Below are 27,168 nucleotides of genomic sequence, written 5' to 3' on the forward strand. Positions count from 1 at the left end.
AAAGCTTCGTGGCTCCGCTGCTCTTCCATTCAGCCAAAGCTTCGCTCGGGTACGGTACGACCGACGCTACCCCAGCCGCTGCCTGACTGACAGCCAGCTGCCAGGCCTCTACGTTTGAATCTACCCCGCCCCCGCATCCCCTCTCCCAACGTTGGACTGGCACTGGCACTGGCTCTGGCACTTCCTTCGTCTGCGTTTTGGGCATGCACTTGTGGCTCTTTCCCTGGCACCCCACCGCCGAAACGGCTCTCACCTTGGCACACTTCGGGAGTCAGGCAGACACTCGGTCGGTCCCGGGTTCGGTTCGGTTCAGTTCAGTTCAGTTCAGTTTCGGTTACGTTACGGTGTCTCGGCTTCCGTCCCGATTTCGGTTGAGTTTCGGGCACCGCCTGGCGCCGAGCACCGAGCACCGAGCACCGAGCGCCAAGCGCATGCATCAAGTGTAACATTTGTTCAGTTTCAGTTTTTCCCGGGAACTCGACGCAGCGTGTTGTCTTGGCACCGCTAAGCCAGCGCCAGAGCCAGAGCAACAGCCACAGTCAGAGCCAAAACCAAGAACCAGAGCCACAGAAGCAGAGCATCCATACAGACGGAGCCACAGTGAGAGCCGAAGCCGGATCCGGAGCCAGAGCCGAGCTCAGCATCTTCTGGTTCTAAGAAACATAATTTTTTGGTTTTTTTTTTTTTTGGAGATCAATTGAAAGATTGTTTTTTGTGTTTTTGTGAGTGCAACTAATTAAGAGTATTGTTTTATGAACATTAACTGAAAACCAAGGAAAGCAAACAAACGGAAAAGCAATCCGTTGCCGAAAAGAAAATTTCACAGGAAACCCACACCCCCAAAAGCAGGTAAACAACGATTGTTCAATCATCCATTAATTGCTTTCGAAATTTCAATCGGAATTCGAATGGTTTTCTCAATATTTTGTGGTTTATTTCTATCAATCGAATGAACTGAATGCCCAAGCATAAGCGTGTAATTTTATTGTAACAAATAAATTTGTGAATTTGTGTGAAGGAAAGTTCGGGATGGAATAGAATACTACGAGTATTCTACGAGTAGATATGTGTGCAGTTCCCCTTTGAAAGATTAGCAGAGCTACAACCCGCCTAAAGCCATAGTAGATATCGCTCAGCTACCGCAACATCCATCGATCCGGGAACGATAATTCATTTGTAATCTACATTGATCATAAATAAACTCATCGCTTGTCATAATTAATTCAATGAAATTCGTCCGTTCGTTTTCGCTGTGAACTCTCCTCTCTCTCTCTCTCTCTCTCTCTCTCTCTCTCTCTGTGATATTATATCGTAAATTATGTGGGAATGGGGCTATACGGCAGCGGGAAATTGGAAACGGGAGAGTTGTGCGTCCGTCCGTCTATAGGGATTGCTCCTTTACAAACCCTAGCAATTATGGAGAGGAAGATCGTTCCCATTCATGCATCATAATATCTTGCAGGAAAACATCCAAGGGATCGCTTGGGGATTCACTATTGTTTTGAATATCTTATCGAAAGACAATGCAAATCGAAGAACAACTCTAATCTGCAGGGTATGTGGGGCCTCGACTCCAGAGGAGCTAGACAATTCCACATGGGTGTCTGTGTGCGATGATTTATTATTATGCCATTATTGGCCGCCTCCTTATCGCACTTGTCCCAGTTGCTTGCTGAGGAGCAGGAATCCCTCCGCCGAATGCCTAGGTACTCCCTTTTCTGTCTTTTTTTCTCTTCGTTTTTTGTAATTTTTTTGTATTTTGTGAACGGATAGATTTGTGTCATCTTTGGACATTGCTCATCGGGCATCGGGCATATGTATTTTAGGAGTATGCATGACTATATCTGGATATACGAGTATGTGTGTTTAATTCATTAACTGAGTAATCGCAATCGATAATGCGATAAAATATTTATACTCCCGCCAGATAAACCGCCATGTATCGTATCTGTATCTGCGGCTGTCTGTGTTTGCGTTTGCGCCTGCATTTGTCCCCATTGTCAGGGCCAACAACTGGCGATTGGGCCTATTACTCATCAATGCCATGGCAATGCCCCCGTGCCTCCATTCTGATCACTTTCTGGGGATCCACAATGCTCTCTGGAGCAGCCTTTATGGGCTAGAGCTGGGAGATGCCATCCACTGGAGTGGAACACTTTTGATACATTTTTTGGCATAGGCCATGAAGTCAGATCGGTTAATGGCTTCCTTTATGGCTCGTCCCGGGAGGTGTGGCCGTGGCCCCACCGCTGCTCCAGCTGCCTCTTGCTATTTTAATGGCCTTTTGTCTTAGACACACACATAAATTCCTTTTCGGCTGCCATTAAACCAGCTCAATCAGAAAAGGGGAGACACCCAGCAGGGGCCAAATAAAACATAGGTGGAGTGCAGATAAAGAAGGGGCTCTTAGGCCAGCCCAAGTGTCTATCTGGCTCGAGTCCATCGTCTGTCAGGCAGATTGACCTCCAGAGAGGCCTCCAGGCCATCCAGCAAATGATCGAAAAAGAGTTACACAGAATACCAGTTCGAGACGAGGATCTAGGGAAATATTAAGACCTATATATGGACTATGCTTCAATTAAAGTAAGCTATTCAATCTTTTAATTGTTTCACTAGAAATTTTAACTGGAATTCTAGCTGAATGGACTGTATTTTGCAGCAGCCACTGCAAGCAGCAAATGGGAAATGGAAAATGGGAAAATATCTAATAATAGTGGAGGCTGCAGATTTTCCTGGAATTTATAGTCACTTTTGGTGCGAAGCTCGGATGGCTTTTCCCTTGAATTGGAAACAAAACAAACCAATCTTTCAGATTTTCTCGAAGGTTAAGAGTCGGTTATCAGTCAGTCATCCTGAATATCGGACCAGAACTGATTCCATTTGCCTTTTCGCTGGTTCGCTGATTCGCTGCCACTCGAATGCTGGAACACTCGCTTTGGAACACTAATTGAAATGGCAACAATGTCACATGAGAGCGGATAGTAGTCGGACTCGAAGTCGGGCGGGTGTGTGGGTGTAGGGATTCTTCGAGGGGTTTGTCGACTGAGAAACAGGGACAGGGCCAACAGCAACAAGTCAGCGGCGTTCGCGCTGCGGGGACAGTTCATTAGGGGATACAATTTAAGTCAACACACGCACACGAAACTAGTGGAAATTGTCTCATTAGTACAAGCACGCACAGTGCTCCCTCGCACACCCATCGAATGGGCGAGTGGGCGAATGGGGGAGTGGGCGAGTGGGAGGTCCGGCGGAGAGGCCTAGCCATGGCCCTACCAGACCGGGTCATCATTTCTCCACAAAGACGCTTGTCTATAAAAATCCTCACAAATTGTCGCTGTCGCTGTCACTATCGTTGTCGTTGTCATTGTTGCCGCTCCTCTTCATATCTGTTGTGCTCCGTCTGCTGTCTGTGCTGGCTGTTCCGCACTGGTACGTTGGGGGCAGACATCGGTGGAATCTGTTGCAGGCATCAAGATGGAGTTGAACAGGGGGAAAAGTTTCGCGAAAAGAAACGGAAACTAGAGCGAAAAACTTGGCGAAAAGCAACCGCTTCTTGCACGGTGGGCCAAAGAAAATACATAGAAATTTAAGAGGAAAACTAGAGCCAAAAGAGAAAAACAAGGATTCCATTTTGATGTGACGCAAGTTGCGCTAATCCCCAGTTGAATGGAGTGCAACCCATCTAAACTATCTTGCCCCACACAGGGGTCCGACTCGAAGCTTTAATGAATATATTCCATACTCTCTGTAGGACCAAGAGCAGTGGAGTAGACTAGGCAGAGTTTACCCTTATTTAGGGCAATGTTCATTCTGTTTTTTAAGCCCTTAAGTTGAAAATTCAATTTGCCGCTTTAATTCCTTTCGCTTTTTTGCCCCCGCAACCGGTACTCCTGCCCCACTGTGGCAAGCAACAAGCGCCACACATGGCCCTGTCTGATAACAAAGTGTGTGTCTGCACTGCCTGTTTCTGTGCGTGTATTTGTGTGTGCGTGTATGGGTAGGGGCCGGAATGTCATTTGGCTGTTCGGGTCATTGGCTCCTCTGCGACGCTCCGCTGGTCTCCATCGTCACTGTGGGGCACCAGACGAGAGCCCTGCTCCGGACTCAGGACTAGAGCTGGAGCTGGAGCTGGCACTGGCACTGGCACTGGCACTGGAGTCGCCGCCCGTCAGCTCGATTCTTGTTGCCACTGATAAGCATTTACAGTAGTTGTTGCTGTTGCTCGTGCCGTTGCCCGTTTGGCTGTTTGCCTGTTGACAGTGCGGGTGCCTCGTTTTGGCCATGGCTGGTTGGATGGTTGGATGGCTGAATGGTCGGGTGCGGCTTGGCCCTGGCCATGAGTATGTGTGTGTGTGAAATTTGTGTAACGCCTGCGGCGGCAACAGAAACAGAAAGGAGATGCGATGCGGAGAGCCCTTCTGCCGCTTACGTTCCCCCCCTTTGACGCCCTTCCCCACTGATGCCCTGGCGTGGGGCACCTCCGATGGGGCAGGGCTGAAAAGGTTGTAGATGTGTGTATGTTTAAATTGCCTTTTTCGTGTCATTCCTGACACAGACACAAATTTGTGCCTACATAAATGATAAATATGCATGCCCCCAGTTCTCTGCCACACTCCCTCGCTGGCTGGCTGGCTGGCTGGCTGGCTGTCTCGCTCGCACTCCCTTCCATGGGCTTTGTCTTTGTCTCCGCCTTGACAGGGGGGCCGACTGCTCTTATCTCCTCCTCATGCTAAACAAAACCGACACAAAATGGCATTTATAATTACTTGAGCCCTCGTTTTGCTGCGGCTTTGCGATTAAGCCGATCTACCCCCACCCCCACCCCACCCCATAGACCCATTCCTCCTCCCTGGTGGAGCACCAACAACAACTGTGCGACTGTGACATATCAAAGTGTGTCGCCTGCCTCTCATAAATATTCAAATCAATTTAGTTGCAACAAAAAGTTTCCACCACGGGAACGGGAACGGGGACAGTGTCATTGGCTTGGACGCTCTTTAAACTGAATCTATACTTATTCCCACTCATAAATTCAGTTTGATTATGGACTTTGGTGGGATAGGAAATCGGGAATCGGACAAGTCCTTGTGGAAGGTGACAGAAAAGTTTAATTCAATGGGAAATTGGTTTTGGTTTTGGTTTCGGGATATGCGATGGGTGTGGGATTAAATTGGGTTCAGGCTGATTTATATACAAATAGTTAGAGTTCGAATTTAGATTGGATTGTGAAGAGTTTGAATTCGATTTTTGTTTAGTTTTGCGGCCATTCATCTGAACGGAATGCGCTGAAAAGTGTGCTATCTAATCTGTTCGACTCATCATAGAGATATTTTGTTAATCCCTTTTAATGCCAGTGCACTTGAGGTTAAATTTCCAGTATTTCCACATATCCAAAGAACTGCCCACCCTTCTCCAATTACCAATTGCGATTAGCCCCGAGACCCATCAAATGTTGTGTGTTCTGTCTAAACCAGAGCTTGGATTTGTTGAACTTCCTTGCAGAGCCCAAGTCGAAGGATATTTTTAGGCACTTTCGAGTCAATAAACTGAACAGAACAGAGCCAAAATTCGAGCAGCCATATCTATTTAGAGGCCTTTCGTATTCATTCAGGGATTCATGCCGCCATCCATCCACCCGGCTGCCTCTTCGAAAGTGTGGCTTTGTTTTGTCATTTATTTGTCTACTGTAGAACATGCCCCCAATCTCATTCCCATCCTCATTTCAGGGCCCAGGCCTCCATTGCCCGTCCCGATGCTGTTTCTTTTGTGACATTTTCATTTCGCCTCGCTTTGCTTTTCACTGCTTTTCTTTGCTTTTCTTGCTTTTCTTTTCTTGTGCTTTCCTGGGCCCTGATTGTTTATTTGTTTTTCATCAGATTTCCACACTGCCACGGCCACTGCCACTGCCACTGCCACTTTCCCCTCTGTCCTACCTCTTTGTTCACCATGCCCCATGCCCCATGCCACTGATTCATTAGCATTCTACCGCGAGTGAATACAAGGAAAAAAGGGAGAGGAAAGGAAAGGAAATTTCTGTTGCTGCCCCAAAGGAATTCTGATGTTTATCTTTTGTTTGTTCTTTTTCCCCTTGATGCATGCTGTCTGCCTGTTGCTCTATCAATTGCCGCCTCCGCCTCCCTTCGTTTCTGGCCCCTTTATAATCAGCCGGCCCTCGTAATTGCGTGGGGGCCATGAATTCTCTAAAATTTGGAAATTCAGTAATCATTTTCGATTCGCGCGCCCCTGCAATTCGCTGTGAATAGGCCAGAGATTTTCCATTATAAGAAATGGGGACTATAAGACACAGACTCTCACGCAGGATCGAGTTTGTTTCTCCCTTAAAGAGCGAACATCTGTGGAATTTACAAACTTTAAGATGCGTGAAAACCTCTATCTCTATATATGTACATATATATCCTAAAGGAATGTCCCATGGCTGCACTGCCCCTTCCATGCGCTTATTCATTCCCTCTCTCACTATCTCGCTCTCTCACACACTCTTCCTCGTGCAGTGTGCGCTCTCTGTCGCAGGCGAGATATAACAGCTGGTCTTAGTGTAAAAAGAGGGAGAGAGAGGGAGAGGTTTTACTCACTGAGCACCGGAGTAGAGCCGCGGCCGTTGCCACGTCCTACAACATTCCCGCTTCTCGTTTTTCATTTTTGGATGGATACTTTTTTCATAGTTTCCGTTCCTGGAAATCAATTGTAGGAGCTATATTTTGTTGGGCACTGCGGAGGAGCGCTCTATACAATGGAATTGTGAAATATTCTGCCCTGTAATCCAGACAACCCACCCAATTATAAGGCACGCGATCTCTGGCAAACGACAAAAGCAAAACTAAGAGGCGGACACGGATTCGGTGGCGGGGGCGGTGGGGGCGGTGTGGGCGTAGGTTTAGGCGGTGGCACGGGGAAATGCATGCAACATTTGTGGCTCTTTTGAAGAGCATCTCAAGTCCTAATGCACCCGGCAACAAGCCCAGAATCGCAGCCAGCCTCGCGGCCACCCATCCAGGCATCCACCCACCAATCCACCTGCTCATAGAAAACCCGTGTACATGGGGAGCTTTATGCTTGTACATAAGTATTTATGCCTTTCAATTTTAGTGCTGCACCTGGTTGAAAGCTGGCTACTGGATGGTGGATGCTGAATGTTAGATGCTTTGGATGCTTCGAATGCCTGGCACACACCCTCCAGTTCCTTCAGTTCCTGCAGTTCCTGCATTTCCTGCAGTTGGCCCAGACTGCCAGAGAGTAGCAGAGTACCAGATGAGCCAATGCATTCAGGGCCGGGCACGAACCCCAGCCACAGCCCCACAGCACAAACTCGCAAACAAATACCGAGTCGCCTTGGGCTGTGGTTGGGTGGGGTTGGAGGGGTTTGTGGACTAATCTGGCATCTGGCGCATACAACACAAATTGCAGTTGGCCAAACAGCCGGAAAAAAGAAGTTAGAAGAAGCTGAAAGCTTTAAATCGGGTGCGGAGTAGGTTTCCGGAACCAGGCAGACCAAATACCAACAACAGAGCGATCATTCCTGCGACAATGGCAGGAATAAAGGAATATATTGTGGTATGGCCAAGAAGGGGACTTGCCATGGCCCAAAATAAATGGCATCGTCAACCAAATCGCGTTCTAGACATGAACAATGATTTCCTTCATGGCGCTACAGACTTTTGGGAATACCCGGCCGATACCCTTTTCCAGGAACTGCCAAATAAAACGAAATAATTTGCTCCATTGAGGCTTCAAATGCCTCGTCCCATCTCGTTTAATTCCATTTGGATTCGCCTCGTTTAATGTCTGCTACGTTTTCACGATTATTTATTTCAAAATTCTTTTTTTACGATCTCCCTGTGCCGCCCAGCCACCGCCCCAGCAACACCCGTTTCATAATTTATTATTATTATTATCGTTCCGTTTATTCATAAATTGCATCGAATTTTCATTCGTGCCAGATAATAAAATGAAAAGAGGAGGGACGAAGAGTGAAAAGCAGGCGTTTCGAATGAAGAATATCCTCCATTTTAGTGGGATTTTAAATGAGTTCAACGTATACCAAATGTGAAAGGTAATGTCTCGAATATGTACTAAATAATTACTGTGCTCTTTAGACTATTTAATCCTGCGAGTTCCGCTCTCAACCCTTTAGTCGATCCGTCTCCAACTATGACACAATTCGGGTCAATATGTCGGATAACATTATTATTGCCAGTGTATAACGAAATTGTTTGCAGTGTCCTTCTTTACAATTCACCATTTGGCATTGTCCACTGTCTGTCTCGTTCACTGCACTAATATAATTTCATGTACAATATAATTTCATAATTTGTATAATTTCATCACGGTTAACAGTCGGTTCCATTGCTGTTCTCGCTCAGAGAGGATCCAAAGGGGCGACCATAGAGGGGAACCAGGATAGACCCTGTCCCCTTGACCTCTTGCCTCCTTATGCAGTAAATTTCGTATTGGCAATTTCGTTGACTTTCGCAAAAGTTTATGCAAATCAAATTGTTCAAGAGCCATTGAAAAGTAACCATTTTTTTCATCGTTTTCACTCTGAACTCTGAGCTCTTGCTCTTGCTCTAGCCCTTCGTAAGGGCTCTGGCTCTAGCCTGGGGAGCATTGTTTGTTGAGCACTTTTCCCAGCACAGAGGTGGCACAAAAGCAAGGGGAAAAAAACAAAATGAAGAGCCCCAACAAAAGGCTGACAAATTAATTTAGAGCTACAAAAAACTAAAGCCCAAAGCCCGAGGCGGAGGAAACCAGAGGCCGCAGTCGCCGCCGCAGCCGCACAGCCAGTAAAGCGAAGGACCCTAGACAATGCACAGGAAGAGCCGCAGGGCAGGCGATTCGCTTCTTACCTTCTTCTTGCCAGGACTTCCGCTTCCTCTCCCCCCCTTCTGCTGCTCCCTCCCAGCGTGGTCTAGCGTAGGCTAATCCATTTATTCGGCTGACTGCAGTCAATATGCCGCAACTCGTTTAGCTTGAGCAAATTTGGGGGCCTGGCCTCCTAAGCCGCTACCAAAGTTTCGCTTGCACTTCGGATCAACTCGTCCTAAGACTCCGTGCACACAGACCCGCACACAAGTGCCCATGGTCGTAGATACTCGTGCACCCATACAGCGGCAAAAGTTTGGCTTGCTCAAGCGCTTTTCCGACTTCCACGACGAGAACGAGAAAAGAAAATTTCGCAACCGCGTATCTCAAATGCTCTCCCACGAGGGCCATGCCACAAGAACCCAGAAGATCAATTGTACCAATTGAGATTTATGAAATGTAAAGCCTACCCGATATCTGTAGGGGCTTTCCCCACATAATTTCAAACATATGAAGATCTGAAATCAGTAATTCTTGGGAATCGAACAGGATCGAATAATTGTCCTATACGTCGTACCACATGTCCTCTGTCCTATCCCTATACCCTGTCCCTGTCGCTGTCCCTGCCCCTGTCACTGTCACTGTCTTCTCTGATGGAGTTTATCCACTTGTCAGGCACAAAGTGTGCATAATGTCCTATAATTGAATCGCTCTGAAGTGTGCTGTGTGTTGAGTCCCGTCTTGGGTTTTGGGTGCCGCATCAGCCATTCTCCGAATGAGATTTCAAGGAGGTTTCAAATGATTTCCTTCCTTCGCTGCTGCTGCTTGTTGCACATTGTGCTAAATACAGTTCAATGTGCCACACACATACATATGCCACAAGAGACGACAGCCGCAGGCGAGATGGAATATGGGAGAAGTGCGGATCAGTGTAAAATATTCAGCACAGATACGATTCCGTGTCTTTTTCAAGGCATTTATGCGGCGCGGTGCCTCCTAGGACTCTGTATCTGTGTAGCTGTATCTGCAGCTGTGCTTGTGTGTCAGTGTGTGTTCTCCAGATTATGTTGCTCTTCAAGTAACATTTTTCGTCGTGCAACAATCCGAGTCTCCGACCAAGTCCTCCGTTTATCCGCAAACCTGTCTGTACCCTAATGGGGCCAGAAAATAAAAGCAGAATTATTGGTGGTGTGGTGTTGATGCCCTGTGCGAAATCCACAAAAGGTAATTAATATTATCTAATACCGTGGGTAAAATTGTATTATTAAAGGGGTCTTTTATTAGGAAAAGCACAAATATGTTAGTCATTTCCAGAACGTGTTTCCTGAAATGGCCAAGTGGGTGCGGAAAACCTGTGAAATCCATTCTGCTTAATTATCTCCAAACTTTGCCAACTTCGCAGAAATTCAGCTCGTTTTCAGTGCACCCTGTTTCGGAGAAGGCAGTTGGAGTAAGGACTCATTTCAGGCGATGCAAGACCAGTCCATGTACGGGGAAAAAACCTTATAAGCGCAGAAAAAGCACTTGTAGTAGCAAAGGGTTAAATAATCGTAATACACTGCTTTCAATTGAACAAAAAATACCTAGTTTTTTCAGGGCCTGCACCGCCTGGAATTGTGTTGTGTTAAGCAGTGAAAGCAGTGCTGAAGAGATTGATTAACACTCTTGCCACTTGTTTGTTCGTTAAAGGGTATCGAATGCTTCGGCAGAGGGCCGAACAAACTCTTGTTTGTATGGCGCATGTTGTTGTTGGCTTCTTATTTTATTTAGTAAATGGTTTTCGTGTTAATTTTAATTTGCAAATGCTGACACGGTGGATAAGCAGCGGCAGCGGCAAAAGCTGGAGCCCCGAGTGGGGCATTTGTAATTTATGGCTTTGTCTCATCCAAACATTTTCAATTTGCAGGTAAACACGAAAATTGGCGAGGAAAATTATCATCGAGTCACGTAATTAAAACGAAACGTAAGACGAGCAGAAAGAAGAAGCAGCAGGCGAGTAGCAACAGGCAAATATTTGCATACCACTGGAAGAGCGAGAAAAAGAGAGAGAGAAGGAGAGAGTGTGCGAAGGAAAACGCTAACGGGGCTAATAATAAACTAAGGCCCAACTACCGCGTTAGCGTGGCCATAACCATTGCCCGTTACGACTACAAATACATTTACACTTACTGCTGATAATAAAACGTCGCGTCGTGTCGCACCGCATCGCAAGCAGCACCAAGCAGAGGAAAGCAGGCTGCGAAGCAGAGTAATAGCAGAGGCAAGCAGGCTGCGAAGCAGAGTGATAGCAGAGCCAAGCAGGGCAAAGCATAGCCAAGCAGTGGGCAGAGGAACGACAGCGGCAGCGGCAACAAAGTTCCTGCTGTTTATGCAAACGCCGACAGCCAGCATAAAGGCACACTAAACAGAAAGAGAGCCGAGTGTGAGAGAGACGTCGACGTCGACGTCGTCGTTGAGACGTTGATTTACGGCCTGCCTGGGGAACCAGCAGCAGAGCAGCAGAGCAACAGAGACGGACGCCGCAACAGTCAAAGCGACAGCCAGAGCCACAGCGACAGCGGCAGAGACAGAGACAGCAGCAGGATGCGTGGCCGTCACTTGCGTCGACGCTTCAGCCTGCAGCCGTCCTTCATGAAGGATGACAACAACGAGGATAAGCCGAAGCGTGACAAGTAAGTTATGGCTAAATAACTTTCCGCTATCATCTGCCAACGTACATATGTACGCATACACACCTCTACGGGCAGGAATATGCATGCAAAATCCATAACCGTAAACCCCCCCCCACACACACAATTGCAACCTTGTTGTTCCGCCTGGCGTTTCAGGGCCCGATGCCCAAATGGAACCACTTTTTTACCATAGAAATGGATGGTTGGCAGAGTTCGTTCAGTATTTATCAGGCTTAGCCTTGCAGTGTTGGTTTTCGTCCGATAAAAATAGTGCACGAAGCTCACTTTTTCCCATTTCCACCTCAAACCACGAGAAAGTCTGCTGTCAATGGCTATGGCATGGCTTGTTCAAAGTTTGACAGGATTCAGCTGTTAGATGCCAGTTGACTGAAGAAACCCAACAGTTGGGAGCCGGAAAAACCAGAACATACATATATATTTACATATATGTAAAGAAAAGTAGTGTTTCCATTATGTTTCCATCTGGCGATTGGTTTGCACAAATAAACTGAAAGGAAAGCTACTCATTAGTTGCCGAACTCCAACGATTTAATTTCCAAGCTCAACTAATAACAATAAATAATGTAGTTTTCCGGCCACACTTCGAAGGGGCTCTAGTGACAGGCCGAAAGACGGAAAAGCTTACACCAGTTTTTCCGGGCTCCGCTTTGAAGCCCGCAGCTGCTGCCGGTCGCGGGATGTGGTATGTGGGACGTGGGACACGGACAGGACCATCTGCAACAGAGCTGCCAAACAGAAAGTCTGACAGCGAGGCAGCCAAAGTGTCACAAACTCTTGGGCGGGGCGGGGGTGAGCCCAACTCCAATCGCTGTCCGCAATAATTGCAGAGGAATTTCCAACGGGTAGCAAACTCCAAGCTTACCGGAAAAATGTCGAGTGCGGCAGCAGCGGCCCTGGCCCTGGCCCTGGCCCTGAAAGAAGCACAATGGCTGGGTAGTGGTCAGGTGGAGTCCAGGACGAGATGAGTAGGCCGCTCATATTCGACAGTCGGGCTAGACCCAATTGCCTCCTGGAGGTGGCAGTCCTTCGGGTACATGTCAGGAATCTTTGCATTTTTCTTTGGGCCAAACATTTTCATTTCTTCACTTCGCAAGTTCAAAGAATGACATGGAAGACACCCAAAGGCACAGGAAAACGGGAGATGAAGGATGGGAAGTGGGAAAAGGGACACGGGACAGGGACGGGGGACACCGCACACGGGACACGGGACAAGGGTAAAACGAAAAGGGAAAGAGTCGCGGACAGGGCGGTCCCCGCCTGATTTCCTGGCCGGACATCGTTGCCCCTTTTCCCTTTTCCCTGCCTTCTGTTTCCTTTTAGTTTTGCATACTTTTCCTTTTGTTTCGGCTGTCAGGACAAGAATTTCATGTTTTTCCTGCTTTTGTTTCGCCGTTTCCTCCTTTCACTCGGGCCTTTGATTACAACGTAACGCCCCATCCACAAGTTTCGGCGTCGAGGAAAGAAATACTCGTATTTATAGAAACCTTGGCAGGGCCCCAAGGCTCCAGCACAGCTGAACCGACGGAGCCACGGACAGAATAGCGCTTATTAAAATCAAATATGATCCCGCCGCTGGTTGGCCTGTCGCGTCTCCCGTTTCGCCATTCAGCCATTCCCGACCATTTTCCCGATTCGATATCAGTTCTGACATTTTGTGGTCAGCTGTTCGTTCTCCTCCTGCATTTCCGGTCATCTTTTGCAACCGCCAGATCTATAGGCTATACTCTACTTGGTAGAACCTTAACCCTAGAAGGGATGACGCACTATCGCATATCGCTCCACACCTCCAGTCGGCAGATGGCACGTGGGATGCAGATTAGGGGTTAGGGGGTTAGCCCTTTGTGTAAGTTTTCTCAAGAAAATGATTCCACAGTCGACTGATTTTCACTTTAGCGAGAAATTACAACAAATTTCAAATTTCGTGAAAACACAGAGGATGCAGAGAATATTCAGGGATAATTCACAGATACATACATTCTTTTTGTATGAACACCTTATGAAACACAATCTGTGGAGCCAAGCAATTACTTTTAAATTTTAATTAGTTTTAAAATTATAAAAGTTCAGAGGTTACCCTGTAAGGGGTCGAATAAACGAGAAGTTTAACCAAACCCAGAAGAATGTGGTAGTATTTCTGAACCAGCGACAGCGATCCAACTATTTTAAAAATCTTCATTTTTATGGCATTTTTCGCTCTGATTCCATCAGAACTTTAAAGCGGAATTGACTTTAAGCGGCTGGTGATGGAATTCCCTCGATTCCCAATTAATTTACAGCGAAACACGAAGCGCCAGTTGAAACAGAGCCATATATAAAGGACATAGGTACTCCCTGCGAGGATGTACGTATGTATGTGGAGGGGATATAAAGGGGATCCGTCTGGGCCCTTTGTTTGCTTTATGCCTTCGTTGTGGTTGTTACTGTAGCTGTAGTTGTAGTTGTCGCTGTCGCTTTCCGATGTTTGCCGTAATGATTAATTTTAAATGTAGCGCGCAGATTTAATGAGCCGCCCAGGAGATAAAGTCCGCCCCACGGGTAAAGGAATAAACACAAAGCAATAGGAGGGCAAGAAGGGAAAGTACAGGAAAGGAGGAGGAATGGAGGATAAATGGACTAGGAATGGAGGCTTGGAGGCGTGGAAGTGGGATGGATATTAAATCATGAATCACTAGCATAAGAATTAATTGAATTGCATCGGATTTAACTCACTCAAGTCACGTTTTTCTCCCCACTGCCTCCCCGACCACACACGCACGCACCGCACCCATCAAACACCCAACATTTACACCCATTTAACACCCACACCCATACACATGCAGAGTGGGCAGGACCAATGTGGTGGACGATGCCATCGGACCGGCCAATGCCCGCCACAAGATCGTCGTCATGGGCTCCGCCAAGGTGGGCAAAACGTCGATAATCACACAGTTTCTATACAACACATTCAGCCCAAAGTACAAGCGGACCATCGAGGAGATGCACCAGGGCAACTTCTCCATCGCCGGCGTCAGCCTCACCCTGGACATCCTCGACACGGCCGGCTCCTACGAGGTAAGTGCACGACCAGCGACCAGGTGCCACACCCCACTCTCTCCGACAGTTCATTAGGGGAATCAAAATTGGTAAAGAGCTCCCACCAGATGGTTTATCCTGCCAGCACTGCCCCTGCCCCTGCTCCTGCTGCCCCTGCTGCTGCTAGCTGGTTGCTCCTCGAGCTTGTCCGGTGCTTTTAATTTTAAATAACCTCCTCTAATGGGTTGCAACAGGGCGCCAGCAGCATTTAGTTCGTGTTCAATATTTCAAAGAGTTTCCCAGGTAGTCCTGGTGCTTGTACTAGCACTAGTTCTGGTCTTGGAGCAGCTCCGTCATAGCCATCGCCATCGCCATCATCATCATCCAGCTGCGTGCCCTTTGTGTAGCGGAAATTACAGCCTGCGATTCAATTTCGCTGCCACTTCCGTCAGGCGCGAATCGAAATGGTTTTTCATGGAAAAAAAAAAGATGAAAAAAACGAGTGAATGAAAGAATGAAGAACGAACGGCAACAGATGTTGAGCAACATGAATGGAGAGGCCCGTCGCCGTGTATCCCTGTATCCGTGTAGCCTTATATGTATATAGTATATGGCTATATGGCGACATGGTCGCTACATGGATGGGTGCAAATGGAGTCAGTCAGGCAGCGAGTGCAGTCAAGTCGGGAGCCAAAGCCAAGTGAACTGTGACTCTGGTGCGGCAGGACCCTTTCCCCCATACAGCCGTGTCCTTGGCGCGGCTCTCAGTCCGATTTATGTGCTGTACAATGGAATCATCAGGACGGCAACGATGGCGGGAACATCGAACACATGCGATAGCGAGTTCGGGCACAAAGAAAGGCTGCAAGATGTGCTGGCAAATGGGAACTGAAATTGGAAACACTGCAACTAATGAAATGGATTTGCAGGGCATCGCAATATGAACAGGGCTTGCAGGGATGCCAGGACTGCGGAATCCTTATAGGGCAGGTCCCAGTCCCAGGCACAATCAGACCTCGTGGATAGTTGAAAGGAACAGACCGAAACAAGGACTTGACAATGGTGGGGCCCTGGTCCAACTACCAGCCGCAAACAGGGTATAAATTTGATCACTTTCACAGATTGCTCATAAATTTTACGATCCCTCGGAGAGCAGGCGCCACGAGAGACGCACAAGTACCGTGTAGCGAGGGGCGAGTCGCTAGTCGCGAGTAGCGAGAGGTTGAAAGCATAAATCGCCCAGTGGCAGGTCGCATCATGTGTGTACATATGTAGTTAATAATATAAATCCAAAGTGGACAGTGGTGCAGCAGGGACTGGGTCAGCTCGGGTGTCCCATAATCCTGATATATGCCTCGATTCGCACACCCTTGGCTCTCGCAGCCTTCCGTAACGAGTGGCATTGCAGGCTTCTGCAGTTTTTCAATCTTGCTCAAGCCGCCGCTGCTCGCTGGTCGCTGTTTGCCGTCCAATCTATTGTTCTCCCGGCACTGGTCCCAGCGGCCCACCGTGCGTATGCGCAATCATTTGCAGCCAAGTGGCACCCATAAACGGCATTGCGGCAAAGGCAAACAAACACTCAAAAACATAAGCATCTAATGTACAGTGCGTTTCGAGGCCATAGGCCCTACGAAGTCTGAATGCTGCAAGTATTTTGAATATTGAATGGAATCATCGCAGGCAATCGAACTATAATTTTGTCGTAAATATTCCTGCTACATATATGTATGATATACTATTGAAACGCACTGTACTACTGGGGTAGGGGGCCATAAACTACCGCACACTCTTCATGGCCAGTGGCTGGAATGGGACCGCAGCCTGGCCAAATAGTTGACACTCCGACGGAAGACTAAGCACTCTCTGCCTCTCTCTTTCTCTCTCTAGATCCGTGGCACTGTGCGGATGAGTGATATGCCTGCGTGCGTCCAAAGATAACAGACCGCAGGCCCCACACACACACACACGAGCAGACACACGAGCAGACACACAAGCAGACACACATGCCACTGGCTGCCACTGGCTGCCAGTGGCTGCCACTGGCCCCCGGGGGTCTCTATCAATATTTGTTACGCAGAAATTACGAGTGGAGCCGGGCGTAAAATTCGTTGTTTACCCACCGCAAATGGTATTTGGTTAAAAATTCCAATTTGCAAATATTTTAAAGCATATTTTCCACACTGCACGGCCGACACCTGGCTCTGTGGCACGTGTGGGCCGGGGCCGCTGCCAGAGTCGACGCGTGGATGCCCTTTCCGCAGGCAGGCGGCGGTAATTAATGCATCATTTGGCTCATAATGCAACTCGTTGGCCATCCGACCCAGTGGCCACTCGAATTTCTTTCGCCATGGCAGAGCAGCGCGTTTCTCTGTTTCCGTGTCACCGCCTGCCACATAATTGGATTTTACATCTTTTTGCTTTTCGCTTTTTGTAAATCAATAATAAAAACGCTGTTGCTGTGGCCTTGCAACACACTCTGTGGTCCGATTGGATCTCAGGAGCAGGGAGTGCCCTGTGCTTCCAGGAGGAAGCCAAACAACAGCCATTACAGCCATGCACCGCCGTACGTTACGAGTATCTAATGGATTCCAGGCCAAAACACAGTTCGACATTGTACGCATAATGGAAACATGGAAAGCGTTTCCCACCGTCCGCCCTGCGTGTCGTACTGGAAAGTATTTCAAGACCCCCTTCAAGACACAATGCCTAACTCTAGGGATTAATGAATGATAGATCATGGTATCCACTGCCATATGTGTAGGATCTGTGGTGCACCTGGATGCGCTTAAGGGCAATAGCAATGGAATGTTGGCAACAAAATCGGAAACAGTAAAGCTCTCAAGCCCAGGGCTCTGGTCGGCTTTTGTTCTGGGTTTGGGGCCGCTCTTCAGCTGTCAGTGGCTTGCCTCAGAACAAGTTTCAACAAATTCATGCCCGGAAAGAGACAAAGAAAGGGCGATGGAGAAACAGATAAACGAGACGAGAAAGAAAGGCTCACATATGTACGTACGAGGAGCAACAATTGTCTGCGTTTGAATGAAGTTAGCAAAAGTTCAAACCGAGTTAAAGTTTCTTAAAATTTAGTTTTAGTTTTAAGCCAAATCAACTAAGTGCTTGGTCGCTCTGCACTGTCCCCACATTCCCCTGAATGCGGATCTAATTGGAAAGGAAAGGTGTGTTGCATCCATTTCCATATTCTAAACAACAGTCCGAAACTCAATCAAAAGAAATAGTCTGGCAGCAGGAGCAGCCTCAAGATGTTGGACGTAGAGATCTAAGGGGGTTTCTGGATAATGGACAACCCAGCTGTCGAATGTCTGCAGTAAATCAGTTCATTATTGCATGGAAATGTACGACTGGTAGGGAGGCACCGAGACACTCGATGCAATTTCCCTTACCCCAGCAGGCAGTCCCTTTTGCTCGTGCTTCATCCTCCAATACTGTTGCCTCGTTTTGCTACTCGTATTGGAATTGAAATTTCCTTTGAATTGGATCTTGCCGAGACGACGCTTACCAATGTGTCCTGGCATGCAGGATGCTCCCTGCTCGATGGCAGCCGACTCTCGTTGAAAGGCGCAATCGAAGAATGCGAAACAAAAGTCACACAATCAGCCCTCCAAGTGGCAACCATTTGGAGTCCATTGAGAAATCAAGAGCACAAGGCAAAGCCTTTGACAGGATTCTGATGGCAGCCGGGAAGAGGGCCGGGGAGGGGAGGGGAGGGGAGGGGAGGGGAGGGGAGGGGAGGGGTGGGGAGGGGAGGGGAGGGGAGGGGAGGGGAGGGGAGGGGAGGGGAGGGGAGGGGAGGGGAGGGGAGGGGAGGGAGCATGGGTCTGAATGGAATGGAGAGCTAGAGCTGACAACGACAGGAACAGCGTGGCATCATTGCGGTGTTGTGCTTCGGTTGTCGCATGTGAAACAAGCGGAAACCGCAGACAGAGGACGGGAAGCGTTGTCGGGGCCTGAGCCTGAGCCAGGACCAGAGCCAGAGCCAGGGCCAGGGCCAGGGCCAGAGCCCTCGAATGCACAAACATTCGAATATACGAATGTACGAATGTGTAGCTCCCAAAAGAGACTTCCCCAAACACAGCTACACCCCTGATGATCCCGGGCCCGTCTTGAGCGTGTTATGTACAATAATACGAGTACGGGCATGCCATCAAAACAATGGCAACCCAACTTCCATCTGTTCTGTTCTCCCGGCAGTTCCATGCAAAAACATTCCCAACTCATTCTGATGAAATGAAAACATTGGCGTTGTCTTCGAGGAGCGAGGCGGCTGGCAGAGGCTGGTAAACTCAGGAAAAGGAAGTGAAAGTCAGGGAAAGCAGAGCCAAGGAAAGGCAAGTCCCTAATGGAAGTGGGTTGGGTGTTGCTTTAAGCTGCGGTTCCGACAAGAATTATTAGAGCCCCATTACTGGTGGCATGCACTCATACATTCTCGTAATTAAAGCCCCAACTTTGGCAATACGAATACCTTTCGAAAGATTTTTGGAAGAGCTTAAAACGGAAAAACACTTAAAATAACAAGTAGAAAGAGTTTTTCTTATGGGCCGCCACAAAAGTCTGCAGCACAATGGATGGACACAATCGAATATCGTTGAAATGCGCTCCAAATGGTTTTAATATACCAATTCCCAAATCCTATCGAAGCATAGAGTACTCCAAATCAATTCACCTCAATTTTGAAACATTTCCATTCATTGCTTGATAGCGACATCCAATCGGTATCCATTTATGGACACAAAACGGGTCAGGGCGCTCTTCACGGTCTTCGCATTGGGTGTTCGAGTAAAGGTAAAGGGATGTGCCCCTCTCTCTCTCTCTGTGCCCCTCTCTTATCTGAGCTGCAGGATGCTTGCCTGGCCATTGTTCTCGAGGGGGCTTTGTATCCTCCCCCCTCCCCCCTCCTCCCCAGTCGGTATTTGTTGTGCTTTTCGTTTTTTGTTTGCAGGGGTTTTTCATTGGGATTTTCAATTTTCAGCTGGCCAGTGGACTACTGCCTTTTTATTAACACGGTCCATAGAGGGCCCGCCTCTCTCTCCCTCCCCCTCTCTCTGAGTTGGCTATGTCGGTGGCTAACGGGGGGGAGGGGTGCGTGGTGTGGATGCGTATTCAATTTGGCAGCAGCTAGGCGGGCGCATGATTTTGAAAGCCATTAGTATGTTAGGTAGCTCGAAAGGAGTACGGACTACGGACTGCGGAGTGCGGTGTGTATGCTTTGGCCAAAATGCTGCGGTTGCGGTTCCTCTTGGCTGTCAGACAAACGAGAGAATCGTTATGGGAAATGGGAAATGGGAAACGGGGAGCCGCCCGCAGAATTAAGCTCCCAGGCCAGAGATGAAGGCGATGCCAGTGAACCCCATTGACGCTTCCCTTGTTCGTGGCTCTAATTCGTTTCATTTTGGCCATGATTCATTTCGTTTGGCATTCCATTCGTAGCCATTTTTGAATGGAGTCGGCGAGGCTGCTCCCGTCTCCCTGCGGAACCATTCGCCTGGATTGCTGTTGTTCTTGTTGAAAGATTTAAGCACACGATTCACAAATTGCACACATCCCCGTCTCCGTCCGTGTGGTTCTGGTTCTGGTTCTGGGTGTCTCTGGTGGCGGCCCACAATTGTGAGCATCTAATGACAGAGGAAGGGGGAGGAGCTGCCGGCAGTTCAGGGTCAGGTATGTGTGTGTGGGGCATCAAGGACTTTTAATTAAACAACAGGGCACACACATCCCTTGACAAGCCCGCAACCTTTCGCATTCATAGGCCACTTTTCTGCAAATATTAATTACGAATTTGGGGACTCCTCAGGCACAGGACCTTATGCACAGCACGTATGTAGAACGACTCCGAATGCAATCGATGTGGTGCGGGTTCAACGCCCTCCTATGCTCTTCCCACGAATGAATCAATCGCACTGCTTGCGTTGCGTTCACTGCTTGCACGTACAGTTCTGGTTATTTGAATGGGGAATATTACTGCTCTTAAAAGCGTCCCTTAAGAGACCGTAATCCCTGCCATCATCTCAATGGAGATGCTAAGAGTTTACTCCATAAAATTGTACATTATTTATAGAACATTAAAGTATGGTATCGCTTTTTGCGCCCTCAGAGAATATGCTATATAATCTTAATAAGCATGAAAGATGATCGATCATAAGAAAACGATTGTTCTGTACATTAAAAATGTACTAGCACCGTACGAATGAAGCTCATATTTTGTAGGTATTTAAGAGCAGAATATTGCAAAATTATGCAAGAAATTCTCGCAGAAAAAAAGAAATTCAATGTTTTTTTTCTCTCCCATTTGCCAGCACCAGCTCCATCCACCCATTTACCCATTACCATTCGCCGTCCCATATTTCAGTACGTAGCACATTTTCCAGGCGGAAGGAATATTGCTCACTGAAAAGTGTGAAAATGTTTAACGGGCATAGAAAACGAAAATTTACATGATTATCCGTGATTATTCAAATATATATATATACATATATGAATACATACTATATATATATATATATATGTGTGTGTGTGTGTGCGTGTGTGTGTTTATGCATATGTGTTTAAGTATTTGAGAGGGTTTGTGAGTGTGTGTGTGTGTGACAATATAAAATATGCAAATTATCATTGAGGAAACAATTGTTGTTGATGGCTTTGCCCCTCCCCCGCCCATGATTATGTGTCCGTAGCTGTACTCACAATTTGCATACGTTGCTCAACACTCGGCTAACTTTGACTCTCTCTCTATCTCTCTCTCTCTTTCTGTCTTTGCCCTGTGTCTCCTGCAGTTCCCGGCGATGCGCGCTCTATCGATATCCTCGGCGGACGCCTTCATCCTGGTGTACGACGTCACCGACAGCAGCACCTTCGAGGAGGTCCGCGCCATACGCGACCAGATCCACGAGACGAAGGCCACCACAGCGGTGCCCATTGTGGTTGTGGGCAACAAAATTGATTTGCTTGCCGACGGCCAGACAGAGCGTGAGGTGAGTACTGTGATTGGGACTGGGATTGGGATTGGGGGTCGCGGTTCGGGGCAAGGTCGCCGGCATTGCTGTGGCCCTTTGCTAATTTGCATCAATTTTAATTGCTGTCCACAAAAGTGTCTTTGGCAGAGCTTGGAGTCGTGTTTATATGTACAATAGCCGCTTCGTGCCACATGCCACATGGGCACTCCCCATCGGAGTGCCACAGCGGATAGGGTACCCGGGTCGGGGCGTTTCAGCAATTATGTAAAGTTTGTCAAGCGCAACCACCGGAGATGGTGGGGCCGTTTGGGGCATGGCGCATGGAGTGACGATGGCAGGACCAAACAGTTTAATCAAAACTTTTCAGTCCAAACCCGAACCCCGAACCCCGAGCCCCAAAAGCGGAGCGAATGGCATGGGATCGTGTGTTTTTGGGGGGGGCGGGTCGAAAGTCAGTTAAACAATTTGTCAGAATTTTAGCCAAACTCGAAATAATTTGCGTATTCAATATACAGTGAAATTTCCTAAGAGCGTACAGCTTCCAAAGAGTTCCCTGAGGAAACTGGAAAACATGACGGATGGCTGTAGTACGGAACCCTTTTCGAGGAGGAATTTTTGGTATATTTCCTTCTAAAGATGGCAGTGGATGTGAATCCAGCACCGAAAAGGTCAATTCGAGGTCAGCCAAGTAGATTCTACTCCATGGGAAATACTAAACTAATGCCAGGGGAAAGATCAAGAATTCCTTTCCTCCAAAGGGATATCTCACTGTAATCTGACTCCAATCATTATTGCCGCCAAGGGAACTTTCGCTTGGGCTAATTTGTGGCTTAAATAAAATCTGGGAAATTGAAAGAAAAGTTGTCAAGTATTTAAAGGGGAGAAATGCGAGTGGGATCCAAAAATGCAACACTTGAAATTTCCGAGACCGATGGAGGGGGTGTGTAGAGGGGGTGAAAAGTGGAAAAGTGGCAGCGTGCCGAAGAGACAGACCTTCGAATAATGTGCAAACTATGCGCGAAAGTCACACGAAATGGAATGTCATCAAATGTGGCCGGGTAGCCGGGTGCCTGAATGGCTGGATGGCTGCCTTACCCGCCTCTCTCTGTTCCACCAGCTCCTTCTCCATCGTTCTTTGGGGGCTTTTGCATAATTAGTGAAACGCCAGAGCTGAAAAGTATGCAATAACCCGCGCGACAAAGCGGAACCACAGACTGGCGTTGGCGTTGGCTGTACTCTCGTGCTCGTGCTCGTGCTCGTGTTCGTGCTCGTGCTCAAACACAGCAAAACGCTTGACACAACTGTACTTAAATGCAGCTATTTAACATAAGCACGTTTACTTGTTCAGCGATGGGTTGATAAGTATTTCTTTCGATTGGATCTTTGGATAAGGTCCTACACTCTTCTTGAAGTATCACTTATTTAATCTGTTCTTTTATGAATGAAATGAATCGGAGAAAATGATAGCTAAATAGTAATTAATTTAATTAATTTACTGCGATGACAATATGATTACGAATGGAATAGAACTTCGCTACGGAAATATTCGAGCAGGAGAAATCAATGTAAGTAAATTTTTGGCCATTTAAACACTCTTTATGCTGGAATCTGCGCCACGTCGTACCTCTGTGGCCTCTGTGGATTCGTGTGGCAAGAACCATTTGCCATCTGTGTGCCATCTCCAAGCAGAGCGGAATCGCTGCAGCTGCCATCCCTTCATTCCCTCCGCTTCCTCTTCACTCAGACAGAACTTTTGCTGTCAGCTGCATCGTAAATTTCCTCTCAGCCAGCGGGCAGCAGGAATTTGACAGACGAGAGAAAATCGGGATAAACGAAAGACAGCGAATGCGAAACAGTCAGGAATGCAATAGTCGCCACTCAGATGCCACTTAAGGGAATGAGCGACTAGAGCCGAACGCCTAGAGCGGTACTTCCAGTGCCATTTGTCTTTAGGGACATAATTACTATCAGTGGCAGTTTAAACCCAAAAGTCTCTTATATGTACTCGTCTTATCCAGAACCCTTACGAACAGATGAGCCATATCGAAGCGGCTCAAGTTCTGCGACGCGATGGGAACTCCCATCCATGCTCAGGCCCAGGCCCAGGCCAGGCTCAGGCTCAGCCTCTCAGATAAGAGCTCGTGGAGAGTCGCAGGCACTTCCTACTACGAGTATGCTATATATAATTCAGATTCGTTAATATATACACACGCAGAGTTGAACGCAATCAGCAACGAAATAATCTCGAGTAAAGTGACCCAAAAATGCTATAATAATAATAACTGGAACTGCGCACCCGACTCGTACGACAGTACTTTGCATATCTTAAACGATCATCGTTTGGCTGAGGCCACAGCAGTGGCCCAGACTTGGCCCCGGGCCCCCTACCAAAGTGATTCCAATAAATTCAAGTACGAAAACTAAGAAAACACACACAGACGCCCTCCCATATTTATATGTATGTGTGTGGGGGGAATAGGGATAAGGTAGGAAAACTGCCCGGGAAATTCCACTTTGATTGTCAAACTTGAAAGTGAAAAGGGAAGCGGAAAATGGCAACTGTTCCCACACTCAAGTGGAAAAAAAAACTGCAAAATGGAGCGGGACTGGGGCTGGGGCTGGGGCTGGGGCTGGGGAAATTCGGGTCACGAGTGTCAAACGAAATGTGGAAAGTTTGGTGTCTAATTTATGCAAATGTTAGTTGCACGAAAACATATCAAAGGGAATAATTTCAATTTCAATTTCAATTTATGAAAGCGAAGGTGAAGCGTCCCGCAGACAGGCCCTGGCCTAAGCAGGGCATCCATTGATTCCTGTTAGACGAAAAACTTCGCCTACTAACTAGACGGACCATAATAAAACAATCTTCAGAGAATGAAATTTCCACTAGTTCGCCTGCAGATGGCCAGCTCTAAGCTACAGATAAGAGTCCCTAGATGTTGGGTGTTCCCTGGAATTTCTATAAAGATTTCCATATTCCCATATAAGTAAGCATACGACTCGAACGCCTTAGCACTTTCCCCTGTAATTCCGCTTAAAACAGCGATAGCCAGTATGGGAATATTATATTGGTTTATATTTGAAACATCGAGAGGTTGTCTGCTTTCATTTGACATATTTTCAATTTCAGTTCGTTTTCACTTGACAGATCTAGTCATCCAGTCAAATGTGTTCGACTGCCTCAAGACGCATACGAGTGAGAGGGGCTGGCTTTTGAGTGCTCTCTTCTGGAGCCCTCCAGGCTGGAGCCAGCTCAAAAGCCACGCAGAAAAAAGCGAGTTGAAAGAAAATGAATGCGCATCAAGTGATTTTCCACTGCTTGCTTGCTCGCATTGACCTATGATGATTGCACCTGATCCCTGCTTACCACTGCTTGCTGCCCACTTATTCGATGCTCTACACTCTACTGCTTGTTATGCTTTCTGAACTGCTGCCAATCTGCAATTTCTGTGTCTTAATCTGCTTGTTGCACGAAGCGGAGTATCTTCTCTGATTGCGCCTCCAACAACTGCTTGCTGTTTTAGCCACTACGACCTATACCTATATCCACTGCTTGCTTTGAACGTCCTCTAATGGTTTTGTCCTCCGTGCGTCCGTCCGTCCGTTAGCAGTGCGGTGTATTGACTTTAAGCGACTTCTGATATAATAAAAATGCAAATTTCAGCAAACGCCAGACTGTCGCGCCCCAGTCCGTGCCCCACCCTTCCCCTATCCCCCTGCATCTTCCCGCACTTTTTTCTTATCCTACTTCGTATACTTCTTCTCTCTTCGTCTTCGTATTCGTCTTCTTTCTTCTGCTCTTCTCTTTTTTTTTTGTTGGTTTTTGCTCAACGAAGTGAAATCAACTTTTTTGTTGGCGGCTTTTGGGGTTCTTTACTCGGGTTTTTTATTTCTTTAGTTTTGTTGTTGTCTGTCTCTGGGAGTCTCGGCTTGTGTACGCATACATACAAATTTTTTTTGGTTAGGGTCTGCATAAACCTTCGTCGCCCTTCGTCGTTCTCCGGGACTGTTCATTCGGAAGAATTGGGCACCCACGCGGTGCGTTCTCTTGAAGTCCTTTCGAAATCCTCGCCTCGGTTTCGGCCCGGTTTCGTTTGCACTTGGTTTTTTTTTCCTCCCCCCAAAGTCAGCAAATTTCTTGTTTTCCTCTGTGTATGGGTGTGCGTGTGTTTCTCTCTCCAGTTTCCGTTCGCTTTTTTTATCGTCCCAATTTAGACGTCTTTAAGGATTTCGATGACGATAAGAAATAATAAAGTTCCGGGTTCATTGTGTGCGCTTTGTCGGGTGGGGGGAATGGCAGCTCTTCTCCTCATTATGCCCCACGTGTCCTCTGGGGGGTGGGGGAGAGTGTTTAGGGGCAGAGCATTTTTAAGTAGATATCGCAATAGTATTTCCCGAGACTTATGTATACTTACTTGTGGGTGTCTCTAGGTAGTGTTGGGCATCGAAATCCTTAAATGTTTTCGTAGGGAAAGATTTCGCTTTCTTTCCTTGGTATTTGCTGTGAGTGTATCTTCTTCTTTAGTATGTTTAGTATTTCTTGTCTTGGAAAGAACCCCTTCTTTCATTTCCTGTAGCTGTGCAGATAAGCGAAATCTTTCCCTAAGGCGAAAGCTCCTTCGAGGATCGGCTTGGAGAGACTTCTGTGTTAGTGTCTTCTTGAAGTGTCGTAATTCTTGTTTTGCTATTCGCTGGAGTCGGAGTTCCCGGGTGTCTTCTCATCCAGGCTCATCCGGGTGGCTTCTGTCTGGGCAGTGGCAGCAGCAGCCTGCGAAGCAGTGCCCGGCTTAGTGGTCAACGACAGCTTGGCCAAGTCCGCAACCAAACGAGCCTCCAAAGAGGCAACGTCCTCCTGCGTCATAGGCGGCCATGGATAGTGTCTACGTATGGGGGCATACTGACGCATGACCGTGCCGGAGTTGGCCCGTTTCACCGAGAGCAGTCGCTGTTTGAGCAGCGACTGGTGCTGACGCTCCATGTGAAGCTGCTGGCGGACCACATCCTCGTGGAATAGCCGGCGATGGTCCGCGGTGGGCAGCTGCTTGCTGATGCTGCGGACCAGCGTGCGAGTCTTCTCCTGGACGGCCAGTAGCTTGATGATCTGTCCCTGAGCAACCTTCTCTTCGTGGCTTCTGCGAGGCGCGGCGGCTGGGTGGCGTGCGAGTGGCGGCTGCTGCGGCGGTGGCACAAAGACCGACGGCCAGACGTGACTACCGGCGGTAAAGAGTCCAGTCGAGTTGAGTACGGCACCCAACCCGCGAGAGGACCTATCCCTCAGGTCGAAGGGAGGCTCTTGGATGCGGCTAGAGTCTATCGAACGATCCGAGTCACCCTCCCCCTGACACTGCAAAAAACGACCGAAGTTTTTATTTTTTCCGTCCATTTTTCGGATTAAAATTTTTTTTTTAAATCCGATCCCTACACTTTGAAAGTCTTTCTGTAACTGAATCGAAATAGGAATTTATACCTATTCAGACTATTACATTGTTATATGGCCTACTGCGAACTTTGAATCTGAGTGAGAATTACCAATTTCTATACTGATGCCATCTAGAAACCCTTTGAAGCTCCTTCACACGCCCCGTGTGTAGTGATTTCGATTTCCCTTTTGTTATTCTTTTGCCTTTAGTGGTTTTTAGGGAAAAAATCGGATTGGTAAAAGTCTAAGCAATGCGTATTCC

At 47.6% G+C, this 27,168-nt stretch overlaps 2 protein-coding genes across 2 annotated transcripts in view; one reads left to right on the top strand and one right to left on the bottom strand.

Annotated features, from left to right (window-relative positions):
• Positions 1-310: 310 nt before the first annotated feature.
• LOC4815338 (ras-related protein Rap-2b) overlaps positions 311-27,168 on the top strand; it is a 30,442-nt gene continuing 3,584 nt past the window's right edge. The window contains exons 1-4 of the mRNA XM_001354743.4: positions 311-849; positions 10,727-11,492; positions 14,333-14,564; positions 21,308-21,505. Coding sequence (XP_001354779.2) covers positions 11,404-11,492; positions 14,333-14,564; positions 21,308-21,505 — 519 coding nt within the window. The 5' untranslated portion in view covers positions 311-849; positions 10,727-11,403. The remainder of the gene's footprint in view (positions 850-10,726; positions 11,493-14,332; positions 14,565-21,307; positions 21,506-27,168) is intronic.
• LOC6901393 (uncharacterized) lies at positions 25,349-26,945 on the bottom strand. The gene is made up of 2 exons (XM_002134045.3): positions 25,903-26,945; positions 25,349-25,817 (listed from the first exon to the last, which is right to left on the bottom strand). The coding sequence occupies exon 1, from the start codon at positions 26,868-26,870 to the stop codon at positions 26,172-26,174; it is 699 nt and encodes a 232-aa protein (XP_002134081.2). The 5' UTR covers positions 26,871-26,945; the 3' UTR covers positions 25,349-25,817; positions 25,903-26,171.

This window comes from Drosophila pseudoobscura, chromosome X, assembly GCF_009870125.1.
Source record: "Drosophila pseudoobscura strain MV-25-SWS-2005 chromosome X, UCI_Dpse_MV25, whole genome shotgun sequence".
Lineage (NCBI taxonomy): Eukaryota > Metazoa > Arthropoda > Insecta > Diptera > Drosophilidae > Drosophila > Drosophila pseudoobscura.

Bases quoted from the DNA above. Each gene is read 5' to 3' on its own strand.
- LOC6901393 (XM_002134045.3), bottom strand. From the start codon at position 26,870: ATGGACGGAAAAAATAAAAACTTCGGTCGTTTTTTGCAGTGTCAGGGG.